At 42.9% G+C, this 13,874-nt stretch overlaps 1 protein-coding gene across 10 annotated transcripts in view; it reads left to right on the forward strand.

Moving 5' to 3' along the window:
- The window catches only part of TRIM59 (tripartite motif containing 59), an 83,980-nt gene that overhangs the window by 9,386 nt on the left and 60,720 nt on the right, over positions 1-13,874 (forward strand). For 8 of the 10 annotated variants that reach the window (XR_013347084.1, XR_013347083.1, XR_013347090.1 and 5 more), the window contains exon 2: positions 12,194-12,248. The exons of 1 other annotated variant lie outside the window; for it this stretch is intronic. Coding sequence is in view for 2 of the 9 variants with exons in the window: in XM_077826126.1 (XP_077682252.1) it covers positions 12,195-12,248 (54 nt within the window). In the remaining 7 variants the exon portion in view is untranslated. Of the gene's footprint in view, positions 1-10,479; positions 10,490-12,193; positions 12,249-13,874 lie in introns of those variants that run through there. One more of the 10 variants, XR_013347087.1, reaches the window with a different exon arrangement.

Consider the following 13,874-nt stretch of genomic DNA (forward strand, 5'->3'; position numbering starts at 1 on the left):
ACAAATAAGGTATACAGAATTTTAAAATATTGTGTACAGAATTTTTAATTTTTTGGCACAGAATTTCCTCGGGAGTAACACATATTGTGATAGCCAGTGACCAGGTCCTAGTGGGGAGCTAGTTATGATCACTCAGTCAGGGTGAACTGCAAAGAATGGGGCAGACAATCTGCATAAAGATGGTGGACATTCCAGTACTGATATTTACCAAGCTTCTTTTATTACCTTACTGGTTACTCAGAAGTCCAAACAACACAGTTCTCTTAAGGTGATCCAGCCTCAGGCCTCCATCCAGCTATCCACATCAAATATGATGAACGTTTCTGTAAATCTTATTTCATCATTTAAAATAAAAGGTTCCACCAATCCCAAACGATCGGACACGTTACCTGCCAGATTATTGAATATTCCAGATCTTACCCAAATATATGCTACAGCCAATTCTTAATAACTAAACTTTATTAAAAAACAAAAGAGAGATGGTATGGTTAAAAGATCAATATACATACAGACGTGAGCTCAGTTCATTTAGGTGCAGATTCATAGCAGAGATCGTGAGCTTTGTAGTTGCAAAAAGTTCTTTTAGAAATAGTTCATAGGTTATAGTCCAATGCCCAAATATCATATTCAGGGCGTACCAGCATAACTGGGACCTCAGTCTTGTGACTCAAACTTCCCCTGATAGCCTAAGCAGATCTGCGATGACAGAATCAGGACCCAAGGATCTTTCATACAATTTCATGTCTTTTGACAAGTTGGGAGTTCAAAAGGTAATTAGCATGACTTTGAAGGAGGTCCATCACCGGTACTTAGCTATAGAATTAACAAGGCAATTTGCTTGTTCCTCCACCATTCACAGATTATTTGCTATACATTTCAGAGAGAGATTAATACAGAGAGATCCCATGTTTACAATTCATTTAAAAAATAGGATGTTCTTTTGACCTCTGAATTATCAGAATACATAGTCATAGCATAGACAGGGAGTGTTGATTACATTTTTGACCCTACCCATACATATGTAAATACACAAAAACACAAACATTATCTCCGCACATGTCTTTTGAGGGTTATTTATTTGGCAGGATATTTAACCCTTTCTAGCCATGCGTTGCAAGGACTCAGGGGCCTTGAAAGGTGTGTTGTGGCGGGTGTTGATCATTACAGCAGTGGAGATAAGTCTGGAAGTTTTGCATCTGTTGTTCTGACAGGGTCTGGTGCCACTTTGAGTTGGTGGGTCCTGGTCTGTCAGGAGCTTGTTTCTGATGATGAGCTTGGAGAGGTTGGGGGGGGGTTGTTTGAGGGCCAGAAGAGGGGGTTCAGGAAAGATTTCTTTCAGGATAGGGTCGCCATCAAATACGGGTTGTAGTTGTTTGATACCCCATATAGGTTCCAGTGTAGGGTGGTAGGTGACAACTGTGTGGTTGGAGAGGGTTTTATTTCTGTATTTAAGCAGGTTTTCTCAGGGTATTTGGGTGGCCCATTTAATGATGCAATCTTCTTCTTTGGTGGAGTGTCCTTATTTTATGAAGACAGTTTTGAGTGGCTTGATATGTATATTCTAGACATTCTCCTGAGAGCATATTCTGTGGTATCTGAGTGCTTGGGTGTAGATAACAGATTTCTTGGTGTGTTTGGGGTGGTTCCTTAATCACCACACCTACCTTCATAGATCCAGTATACTATTTAGTCATGGAAGTCATGGATTCCGTGACTTTACTGGACCTCCGTGACTTCTTTGGCTTCAGCTGTCAGCTGCTGAAGGTCAGCTATTATCAGCAGGAGAAAAAAAACTTTTGTAGTGATAATCAGGATGGCCCACTTCAAACAGTTGACAAGACAGTGTGAGTAACAGTAGGGGGAAAATTAGCAAGGGGAAATAGTTTTTAGTTTGTGTAGTGACTCATCCACTCCCAGTCTTTATTCAAGCTTAATTTAATGGTGTCTAGTTTGCAGATTTATTCCAGTTCTGCAGTTTCTCATTGGAGTCTGTTTTTGAAGGTTTTTTTGTTGAAGAATTGTGACTTTTAGGTCTGTAATTGAGTGTCCAGGGAGGTTGAAGTGTTCTCCAACTGGTTTTTGAATGTTATAATTCTTGACGTCTGATTTATTTCCATTTATTCTTTTGCATAGAGACTATCCAGTTTGGCCAATGTACATGGCAGAGGTGCATTGCTGGCACATGATGGCATATATCACATTGGTAGATGTGCAGGTGAATGAGCCTCTGATAGGACCTAATCACATCAGCCACACTATGATGGTGTTCCTTGAATAGATATGTGGACAGAGTTGGCAACGGGCTTTGTTGCAAGGATAGGTTCCTGGGTTAGTGTTTTTGTTGTGTGGTATATGGTTGCTGGTGAGTATTTGCTTCAGGTTGGGGGGCTGTGTGTAAGCGAGGACTGGCCTGAGTCAAATTGAATTTTTGGATCTCAGAGAACTGGATGAAGTGTTCTTCCAGAACTAGATGAGGTGTTCTGGATAAGCTACTCTGGGGGAAATTCTGCACACAATATTTTAAAATTCTGCATATTTCATCAAAATAACACAATATAATCATGTCTGTTTCAATTATTTTGGTAATTTATTTCAAAATACCTTTCAGCAAGTATGTTTGTAACAATACAGACAACAAAAAATGATTCAGGAAATGTTTTTTGACAAATAGATTCCTTAGTAAGCATACAGAACTTTGAGTAATAATTAATTTACATTACAGTACAGAAATGTATTTCCCACACACCCCAGAAGCAGTCCAAAGGTTTGGGGGAGTCAGGAATAATGCAGAAGCTGAGGGTAAGGGAAGTAATTGCTGGGAAGGAGCCTGGGAGTGAACCTGGAGGGTTGTTTGGGTGTGGGAGGGAAAAGTATGGAACTGTTTTTTGGGGGGAAGGATTATTAGGGGGTTGTGGATCATTCCTCATGCAGACCCTGATCGAATCCTAGTCTCTCCCGTTCAATTAGGCACATCTGCCCCTGTCCCCCATGCAGCCACCCGTTGTCCCTATATGTCCCTGCATCCCCACCAATGTTCCCTCTAATTTTTTCCATCCATGTGTGGAATAAATTTTGTTTTAGGCACATACCTCGGTGCACATGTGAAACAAAACCTAGATATAATACATATTTTTAAAAAGTTACCATAGGGATAATTACTCCAGCCAGGACAGGTTAGGCATTTTAGAGCTCACTACTCAAAGAATTACATTTAAGTGTAAGAGAAATAAAAATTATGAAATGCATAGACCAGTCAAAACACTAAAATAACACTTTGAAAGAATAAAATTACAGAGAATATATATGCATTGCAGGAAGTACCAAGAAGTAACAACAATAATAATACAAGTATGTGTTAGGAGGTGAGTGTGAGTGACACAGAGAAAGTGTGTGCGTGTGAGACACGTGGCTGGGAAAAACTGTTTGCTGTCTCTTTAAGATACTCCCTGAAAGCTCTCCTGCTGTGTCCTGAGTCCTGTTGTCTCCCCTCCCCCATTCTGCGGAGATGGGAGGGGGGAGAGAGAGAGAGAGAGAGAGAGAGAGAGAGTGTGTGTGTATGACAGAGACTGTGAGCTGGCTGCTGGGGAAATCTCAGAAATAGTGCACTGTCTCCCTAAGAAAGGCACTGAGACACTCGGCACTCAGACCGCAGCAGATCCGAGTCCTCCTGAGCCAGCCTGTCTCCTCGGCCCTGTTCTGCGGAGATGGGGTACCGGGGCGGGGGTAGGAGGACACCCTGACATCAGCACCCTTCTCCCTCCTTCACTTCCCCCCTCCCTCCGCTCTGCACTTCCAGCAGGAGGGTCCCAGGAGCAGCTGCAGGACTGAGGGACATGGGGGGAGGGTCACCTGAACACATGCTGCTAGCTGTGCACACTCTGATATCATATGTGGTGTGCCACACGAGGCTCCGGATGCGATCCCTGCAACAATGGCTAGCGACGGTCTACTCCCAGTCCAGGAACCACCTGGAGAAGGTTGTCACCATCTCTGTGACAGTACTTACCACGCTGCAATGGTGAACTGACCCCGGAAAAGTCCTGGAAGGAGTTCCCTTCATCAGCACTCCTCACTCAGTCAACTTGGTTTAGGATTTCTCGGATCAGGGACGCACCTCGGCACCCTCTAGACCCAAGGTATGTGGTTCCCAGAGGAGTCAATGCTACACATAAATGTCAAAGAGCTTAGGGCAGTGCACGGAGCATGTGTGGTCTTCTACCTTACCTGTCGGTCAGAGTGGCCAGAGTCCTCACGGACAACACAGCCTAGATGTTCTACATCAACAGGCAAAGCGGAGCGTGATCTTCAGCCCTTTGCCAAGAGGCACTCCGTCTCTGGGACTTCTGCATCAACCATGGAATCCATCTAGAAGCGTGTCACCTTCCGGGGGCCAGGAACATGCTAGCAGATCACCTAAGCAGGGACTTCTTCTCTCACCACGAGTGGGTGCTCCACCTGAAGGTAGCCGGCATGATCTTCCAAAGGTGGGGAACTCCCCAAGTCTCTTTCATCTATCAAGGTCCACTTGGCTGCTATTTCGGCCTTCCATCCTTTGTTCCAAGGCAGGTTGGTCTTCGCTTACATGATGGTGCGATTTTTAAAAGGTCTGGAGTGACTCTACCCTCAGCTCCGTGACCCAGGGGACTTAAATCTCATACTTTTGAGGCTCCCCGGCTTCCTCTTCAAACCATTGAGGTCTGTTTCTGGTAGCAATAGCATCTGCCTGTAGGGGCTCTGAGATTATGGCGCTTACCTCAGAGCCGACCTAGATGGTGTTCTACAAGGACAAGGTCTGGCTGCGGCTGCATCTAACCTTTCCGCCCGAGGTAGTTTCACAGTTTCATGCCAGCCAGGACACAAGATGAGCGTAGATTACACTCTCTGGATGTCAGGAGAGCGTTAGCCTTCTACCTCGAAAGAACTAAGCCGTTCCATAAGTCGACACAGCTGTTCATCACGGTAGCAGACAGAATGAAGGGCTGTCCAGTGTCCACCCAAAGAATTTCATCCACCTGCATCTGTTTCTGCTATGAAAAGGCGAATGTGCCTTCACTGGCGATTGTGACTGCCCATTCAACTAGGGAGCAAGTCTCATTGGTAGCTTTCCTGGCCAAGGTGCCAATCCAGGATATCTGCAGGGCTGCTACCTGGTCATCCATTCACGTTCCACTGCGTGACTACCCAGCAGGCCTGGGATGATGTTGGCTTCAGCAGAGCAGTATTGCAAGCTGCACAACCGTGAACACTGGGCCCACCTCCAGCAATACTGCTTGTGAGTCACCTAGAACAGAATAGACATGAGCAAGCACTCGAAGCTGTAGCTCACGAAAGCTCATGCTCAAATAAATTGGCATCCGATGAAGTGAGCTGTAGCTCACGAAAGCTCATGGTCAAATAAATTGGTTAGTCTCTAAGGTGCCACAAGTACTCCTTTTCTTCACTCGAAGAAGAAAAATCAGTCACCTGCCTTTCGTAACTGTTGTTCTTCAAGATGTATTGCTCACGTCCATTCCATTACCCGCCCTCCTGCCCCTCTGTTGGAATTGCTGGGAAGAAGGAACTGAAAGGGCGTAGGGCCAGTGGTGCCTAATATACCAACGCATGAGCACAGCACTCCAGAGGACGCCTCTGCTGGCCCTACAGATACCACTAAGGCAAAAATCTCTGACTATGCGCATGGGCGCACACACAGGTAGAATGGAATGGACATGAGCAACACATAAGAACAATGGTTACGAAAGGTAGGTAACCCGTTTTTTCTTTAGAACATTTTATTGTCCATAAATACTAAAAAATAAAAGAATAAAAATTGTCTATTTGCAATATTTTTTTTCTTGTGTGACTTTTAAATTCTTCAGTCCTTTATGTCTTACCTTTAATATACTTCCATGTACATTTCAATCATTATCAGGCAATTTGGGCCTTTATAGGGCAAATATTAATGAAGTTATGGACAAGAACCCTTCGTTGGTATATAGTCAAAATTGGTAGCTTTGGATGTGCCATAATAGAAAACTGCAGGGTTTCTTGCAAAGAATACTTAACACAAAGGTGTCAGGGTACTAGCTGTATAAATCTGCAGAGATTATTGTGTTCATTCCAGCAAGAGGGTCATTATTTAATGTTCCTAACTATACAGCCCAGTAAGCATCTTGCTTATTTTTTGCTAACTCCCTTCCTGGAACTTGTTTGTCTTTCCCATCCCCTTTTCTTGGATCTTTTGGGCTCTCCTCTGATTTCTCTCTTCCCGCACCTCACCTCTTTACTTCAGCCCCCTGATGTCCAAACTTAACTACTCCTGCAGTTCCTTAACATTGCTGTCAGGAGCAGAGTGAAACTGGATATAGACATTACCTTTTGCTTCCTCAGTGTCTATAGAGGAAAGGCTCTGTGCAAGAGGAACTCAGACATGATCCTCAACTGTTGAGTCCGGGGAAAGCAAGCAGTACAGGAGAATTTTAAAAATGCATAATACCTTTGCCAAATGTCAGCACCAATTTCTTGGATAGTCTTTTGAAGTGTGTGACTGTAGTGACAGTAAAGATGGAGAAATTCATTCTCATATCTACCAGAGTTCTCCTTCATAGAACCCTTGAACAGTGGAATGTTGTGCTAGGGGATGTGCGTGCACGCCTAACTTGCAAGGTTCTGTAGCCATGTGACCACACTCTGTAGTGTTGATCTGTGATGGCAGTACATGCTGAAAACAAAAGTTACTGTGGTAAATCCTTTTTTAAGTTTGTGAAACCTATTCACTAATAAGCAACTGCCAACACACTAAATCTCTGTTGCCTGGGAAACGTTCCAGGGTGTTTCTGTGGTAATGGGAATTTGGCTCCCTCTGGCTAGTAGCTGTATGGTTCTTGAGTTATGAAACAGTTTTGTCCTGAACCGAACACAGACCTACAGGTTGGTTGCACTTTTTACTTTTTTAGCTTGTAGCTGTGAACAAACTAGGAAGAAACGTATTTGCTGGTGGTAGATGTTGTTTGTTTTCAGTATGTAGTCTTTTTCATAGTTTGAGATGATTCACAACAGTGCTAACAGCTTTCTTGTAAATTCATTAATTGTTTGATTTTTCTTATGGTGAGGACACATAATATTTTGCAGTTTCAAACTACTTTCCTGAAGATAAAATTAATCTGCATATGTCATAAAGAGAACAGGCCACAATGATTTTTTTGAATGAAAGGATGTCCCTTGACAATTTTTTTCTTGATGTATAAGATATAAGTGTGTGGTTAAAATGATTTATCTTTATTTATTTATTTTTAAATTCAGGGCTATATGCTAAATCTGTTAATTCATAATAACTACCCTGTTTACTTAAATATTACAATATGAATAGAAGTAAACAGACTTAGTAGTTTTAAATCAGTATTTTAGTTAATTTGAAATACAAGTCCCAAAATACTCATGAATCTGACATTTTTGAATGGTTTATTTTATGTGTCTTTACTCTGAGAATTGATTGAGTTAACTAAAAGCACTGGTTTGAGACAGGTGGCGTTAGCAGGTTCCTCACCCAGCTCTGCCAAAGGATCTTAATTTTCACCTGCAATATTATTGATGTTGAAATAAAAATAACAGTACATACGAAATCAAAAATATTTCATAAACATGAGTGCCCAACAAATACAGCCCACTGTAGACTTGCTGATTTGAAGCTGTATCAACGAAGTAACAAAGGCTGTCATTCTCCAATACAAAAAGGTATTCCTCAGTCTTTAAATAATGTTGTATTAGTATAATTCTGATTATTTATCACCAAAATGCAATGGTAAATGATCTGACTCACAGTATCTGTGGAACAAGAACAAGAAAGAAAAACACACCTCCTCCCCAACACCAGTCTTGAAGCTTTTGAATAGAGAAGCTGTTTTTTCCTCAAGTCACATACATGAAATAAACCACCACATGTCAGACATCATAGATGTCAACTGATCAATTACACATGTTATGCAAATACAGTAATTACCACTACAAAACCAGCTGCAAGTCATGATACAATAAAAAGACTAGAAACACATTTGAATAAAACACAATTAAATTAACCGAATTCCTGATTAGCTATCATCCTAATTAAACAAATAGCCATAAAAAGGGAAAGTTAAAGGAGATTTGTGCAGGTGCAGCAGTCCACCAGCATGTTATCAATTGCAGAACTGGAGCCTAGTAGGAGTTGTGATTCAGAATAAAGATTAGGTAAAGTGCTTTTTATAATGCAGCAAAATCTAAATAATTGAACTACAGAATCAATTAAAGGGACGAGTCAAAAGTGCTGCAGTGATCAGTGTTAACATTAATTTTCCTAATAAAACAATCACAAAGAAGCAGAATAACTTGTTAGAAAAGTTAGTGTTAATGTGATCATTTGTGACGTAAGTGTGATTTCACTAAATTGGCTGAAAGGAAAAAATGAAACATGTAAATGGTCTGAAATGGAATTTAGATTAAGCCTAAATTTGTGGTGTAACAAAAGGATGTAAAAAGCAAACAAAAGAAACACGATCTTATGATGAGTGACCCTTTAAACACAGTACTTTAGAATCTGTTGTGTGCACCAGAACATTTTAATACGTTTAATCAATTCAGTAATGTTATAGGAGAACAATATGATGTTACTCCTGGGGAAGTTCTGCACCAAAAAATTAAAAATTCTGCACACAATATTCTAAAATTCTGCATATTTTATTTGTCAGAATAGCAAAATATAATCAGAGCAGTTTCAATTATTTTGGTCATTTATTTAAAAATATCTGTTAGCAAGTATATCTGTAACAATACAAAACAACAAAAAAGATTCAGGAAATGTTTTTTGACAAATAGATTCCTTACTAGGCATATTAATACAGAACTCTGAGTAATAATTCATTTAAACTACCGTATTTCCCGCACTCCTCAGAAGCAGTGCAAAGGGAGTCAGGGATAATGGAGGAGCTGAGGGAGAGAGAAGTAAATTGCTGGGAAGGAGACTTGGTGTGAACTTGGCGGGTTGTTGGGTACGAGTGGAAGAAGTATGGAACAGGGTTTTTTTTGCAGGGGAGGGAATGGGGAGGGATTGTTAGGGAGCTTCCCCCATGCAGACCCTGGCTGACCGCTAGCCTCTCCCATTCAGTCAGGCACATCTGCCCCTGTCCCCTTGTGTTCCTGCACCCCCATGTGTCCTTGCACCCCCTGTCCCTTTGTATCTCTCCAGCCACCCCCTGTCCCTTTGTATCTCTCCAGCCACCCCCTGTCCCTTTGTATCTCTGCACCCCTCCCCCATCACTATGTGGCCCTGCACCTCCCTCCCCACAGTGGCCCTGTGCCTCCACTCCCATTCAGCCCCTGCCCCAGTCTGTCCTCCCCCAATAGCACTTATGTGCCCCGTCTGACTTACCTAGTACTGCACGCTGTCTGTTTCCCCATGGCCCCTGTCTCCTAACCTGGTCCACTGTGAAGAAGGCAGGCTCTCTTTCTTCCTTAGCTGGTGGGGAGCTGCTGTTTTGGGCTATCGCAACAGCGCCCTCTGGTGGGCAAAAGGCAGAACTGCAGCAACATTTTGGCAGACGTTTTTTCTGTGCAAAAGTTAAAAATATGTGGGGCTTGTTAATTATGTGCACACGCAGCAGCACAGAATTTCCCCAGGAGTAATGATGTAGTAGAATTAAATCTGGGTTTATGTAAGGTATTATAATTCAGGAAAGCCCTAAATATTTTAAAGCAATAATCTAAATAAAGATAATGCAATCACTGGGAAATTAGAAGCTATTAAACAATGTGCTTGGCAATAGTTCGCAGCCATGGACATTTACAATTATATTTTATTAGCAGCCAGGGATTATACCCTATGTTTTGCAGGAGAGCTAATTTTCATAGCTTTGACCCATCTCCCTTCTATTCACAATTATGCAACTTCCCTGTGCTGACTACGATTGCTTACATTAGAAAAGTATGTTTATAACTATCTTTTAAAGTAATTAGTCTTCTGTTTTTTGAAAAAAGTTAGTGGCCATCAGGGAGATTTCCAAAACACTTAACGGATTTAGAAGCATAAAGTCCTAATGACTTTATTGACTAGTTCTTTTTTCACCTGGATTTTCTTTCCCACTTTGTTGCTTTGATCCCACTGGTGGTGCCAGTTCCTCCTGTTTCCTCTCCTCCTGTCATGTTTTAGCAACCTTCAGTAAGCTCCTAATTTTCAGCTTTGCCATACAGAACAAGTTGGAAAAGAGAGGTTACTTACTTTACAGTAACGAGTTCTTCAAGATGTGTGGTACTTCAGGGTATTCACTGAGGATGTGTATGCACCTAAGATTTGAAGATTCTTCATTAGCTGCATCGATAGTCTGTATCCATGGCTCTGAATTCAGAGCATAAGGGGCGATGAGGACCAACTGGCACTCCAGTTCCTACTCCAGGAAGGATCCTGAGCAGAGGGGGAGGAGAGAAAGTAATGGAATACCAATAGGGACTACACATCTCAAATAACTCAAGTTATGGTAAGGTAAGCAACCTTTCTCTTCCTTTAAATAGTGGTCTCTGTGTGTATTCATTGTGAGTAACTTAAAGGAGGAGGATGGGAGGAGCTATGTTTTACCTCAGATACTGCAGGACTGCTGTGCCCCAGGATGCATCTGCACCAGGGTGTAATGTCTAGTAAAGGTGTGTACTGAACACTATGTTGCTGCTCTACAGATTTCTATGAGTGGTGTACCCTGGAGAGAAGTGACAGAGGTGGCTTGTGCTCTGGTCAAATGGGCCTTCATGCCTTGATGTGGGGGAAGAGTTTCCACTTGTTCACAACAAAGCAGAATGTAGCCTGAAATCAATTTCTGGAATTTTTGCAGTGAGATTGCTTTCCCCTTTCATCTGGTCAACAACAGAAACAAATAATCTCAGGGATTTCCTTTACAGGTAGAAAGCCATAGCTCTGTGGACATCTAGAGAATGGAGCATCTTGTCCTCTCTGGTGATATGAGATTTTGCATAGAAGACAGATAGATGTATGGATAGATTCAGATGGAATTTGGAGAGAACCTTTGGAATGAATTTGGGATATAATTTCAGTTTACCTTATCTTTATGGAACACGGTCTGCCATAAGTGCCCCAAATTTACCTAATTCTTTAGGCCATGGTGTTAGCCATCAGGACAGCCACTTTCATAGATAGATGGAGAAGAGAGCATGAGGCCAAAGTTTCAAATAATGAATTCATAAGTGCGGACAGACCAGATTAAGTTCCCAGTTAGGAGCTGGTTTTGATACCAGAGGAAAGGCTCTGATGAGACCCTTTAAAAAAAATCTCACAGTCATAGGGTGGGTGAAGATTGAGCAATTTTCTTCTCTTTATTGAGGATGGAGTGGACTTCCTCTGAGTATGACCTCTCTAGGTTTGTTGTCAGTCCAAATATCAGGCTGTGAGGTGAAGGGGTGTGTTGGTCGGTCTAGCCTTCATTCTGAGTGGGAAGCAGCTGTAACCATATACGAAGATGAGAGGTCATTTGGAGGATTCTGATGACCCAAAACTGTCTCAGCTACAAAGGGGCAACTAGGATTACTGTCGCTTTGTCCTGCTTGATCTTATTAAGGGCATGAGGTTAGAGGGGGATGAGTGGGAAAGCATACATTTCTGCTGCAGTGTACTCTCTGGTATTTCTTGGAAGGTTCAGTGGCCTTCTGATGGTAAAATGGCTGATGAGAAGGATGTTGTCTGTATGAAGGTAGTTTGGAGTACTTCTTCCGAGGTGCTGGGATGTGTGCCCCAAGGACCTGTGGGTTGTCCAGGAGTCTTTGAGGGTGTGTAACAACTCACCAGTTGCCATGGAGTGGGAAGCTATGTCAGCTGCATCTAACGCTGACTGGAGGAACAATCAGTTATCAGCTTATCCTTCATCAAAAATAGCCGGAAATTGAGGCCTGAGTTCCTATAGAAGCTAGTTAGCAAACTCAGACAATTTATTTTAGTGAATAAAGTAATATTTAGACATCAGTGCCAATTCATTATATGAAATTGTAGGTTGGTGGAAGAGAAACTTTCTTCCAAGGCCCTCCAATTTTCTGGCATCCTTGTTGGAAGGAGTGGATCTAGGCTGGTGGAGTCTGTTGAATTCAGTGACTGCCTGGACCACTAAGGAATTTGGGGCAGGATGGGAAAACAAATACTGTGCTCTTTAGATGGAACAAAGTATCTTTTCTCCATCTTTTTCAGAATGAAGGCGTGGAGGGCTGGATTGTGCCAAATTGTCTTGGCTGGTTCCAATATGGTTAGTTGACTGGAAGTGCCTACTTGCTATGTTCTAGAGGATGTCCAGCAGCTTAAGGATAGGGTCCTGAACTTCCTCCAGGGGACTCTGGAGAGCCCCTGCAATCTTCCTCAGGAGGTTCTGAAATTTTATGTGATCATCAGGTGGCAATGGTGAGGCCAGTGCAACTGCCTCATTAGGAGATGAGGACAAGAGAGCTGCAGGTGGATTGAGTGGACATGGTTGCTTGGGCTGTTCCTCCTCCTCCTCATAGCACTCCTGAGGGGGCTGAAGCTCTTCTCTGGAAGGTGATCTCTAACTCCTGCTCAGATCTCTTGAAATCAGGAGATCTATAGTATGGATTCCAAGTGCCCCAGTAGGTCCAATATGTGGGCTCTTATGGTTACAGAGATGGTGCCCTCTGTACCCTTATGAGTTTGGTGAGGGTACCATTGGTTCTACACCTGATAGTTTATTTTATGAGAGTGAAAGGGTGCCCAGGAGACTCTGGAACCTCTGTTGGAGGTAATCTTGCTTCTCACACTGGTTTGAAGACCCACTACATTGGCCTCAAACCTGCTGGAGGAGCATGAGACTTTGGATTCTAGAGGTGAAGCTGTTGGTACCACATCTCATGATACTGTGGCTGGTAGATAGGACCAGTGAATAGCACAGCGACTATGTAGCCCTTCTGGGAATGATCAGTTCTGAGAGTATTGTCAACTCTGGGTCAGTATAAACTGCTAGGTCATGGAGGATGGTATAACCAGGTTTAGCAGATGGAGAGTGAGAGGGACTTCAGTCTCTAGGCAGAACCATCAGTGCAGAGTTGTGTTGATCTTCAGTAACACCTGCTGTGTGTTGGGACCACTGAGTCCTCCTCCTTGTGGTGTGGTACTGCCGGTACATTCAGTGATTGATTCTTTTTCTCCCTTGGCGGTGCTCTGGTTGGTCCTTCCCACTCTCCCACCCCCCGTACAGGCAGTGGTTTTGGAGTATACTTGGTTCTCAATGCCCCCAGTACTGACCCTTGCTCCTTGTGAGCTTCAGACATGCCCATACTGGGGTGCGGACTCTCACCTGTCTGACTGGGAGGGATTTCTCCTGCTTCTTATGAGGATGCTTCTTTACTCTCCTCTCATCTCTGCCTACTAGAGTCCCCATAGGATGAGGGAATGTCAAGTCTGGAGGGGCACTACTTCATGGTTCCTATGTACAGGGGGGTTAGAAGGTCCAGGATCAGACTGGGGCCTCATGGAATGCTCCATCATGTCTTCAGAGTTGGCATTTGAATGTTTGTTGTATATGAGGTGGAAAAGAACCTGGAGGGAACATGATCCTCCCTTGGCAATATAAGCAGGAGTCATGGGGATCACTAACTGGGAAGACCCAGGGACAGGCTATGCAGCACTTGAAGCCCAGGGATCTTGGGCATACTAGGTTCCCCCGAACTGTGAGAGCAATTGGGTTGGGGGAACCCCTAATCCCAAAATTGCCATCTAACTATATGTTAAAACTAACTACCCAAATATAAAGTTATTTACCATAAAAAAAAAAATGATTAGGAAGGCAGGAACACTAGAACAGCTTCAGACACTGAGGAATAACAGCTAAAGTACCAGTTTAGCAGCTGGGACCTTGGTTGAT

The sequence above is a fragment of the Eretmochelys imbricata genome, chromosome 9 (assembly GCF_965152235.1).
Source record: "Eretmochelys imbricata isolate rEreImb1 chromosome 9, rEreImb1.hap1, whole genome shotgun sequence".
In the NCBI taxonomy this organism is placed as follows: domain Eukaryota; kingdom Metazoa; phylum Chordata; order Testudines; family Cheloniidae; genus Eretmochelys; species Eretmochelys imbricata.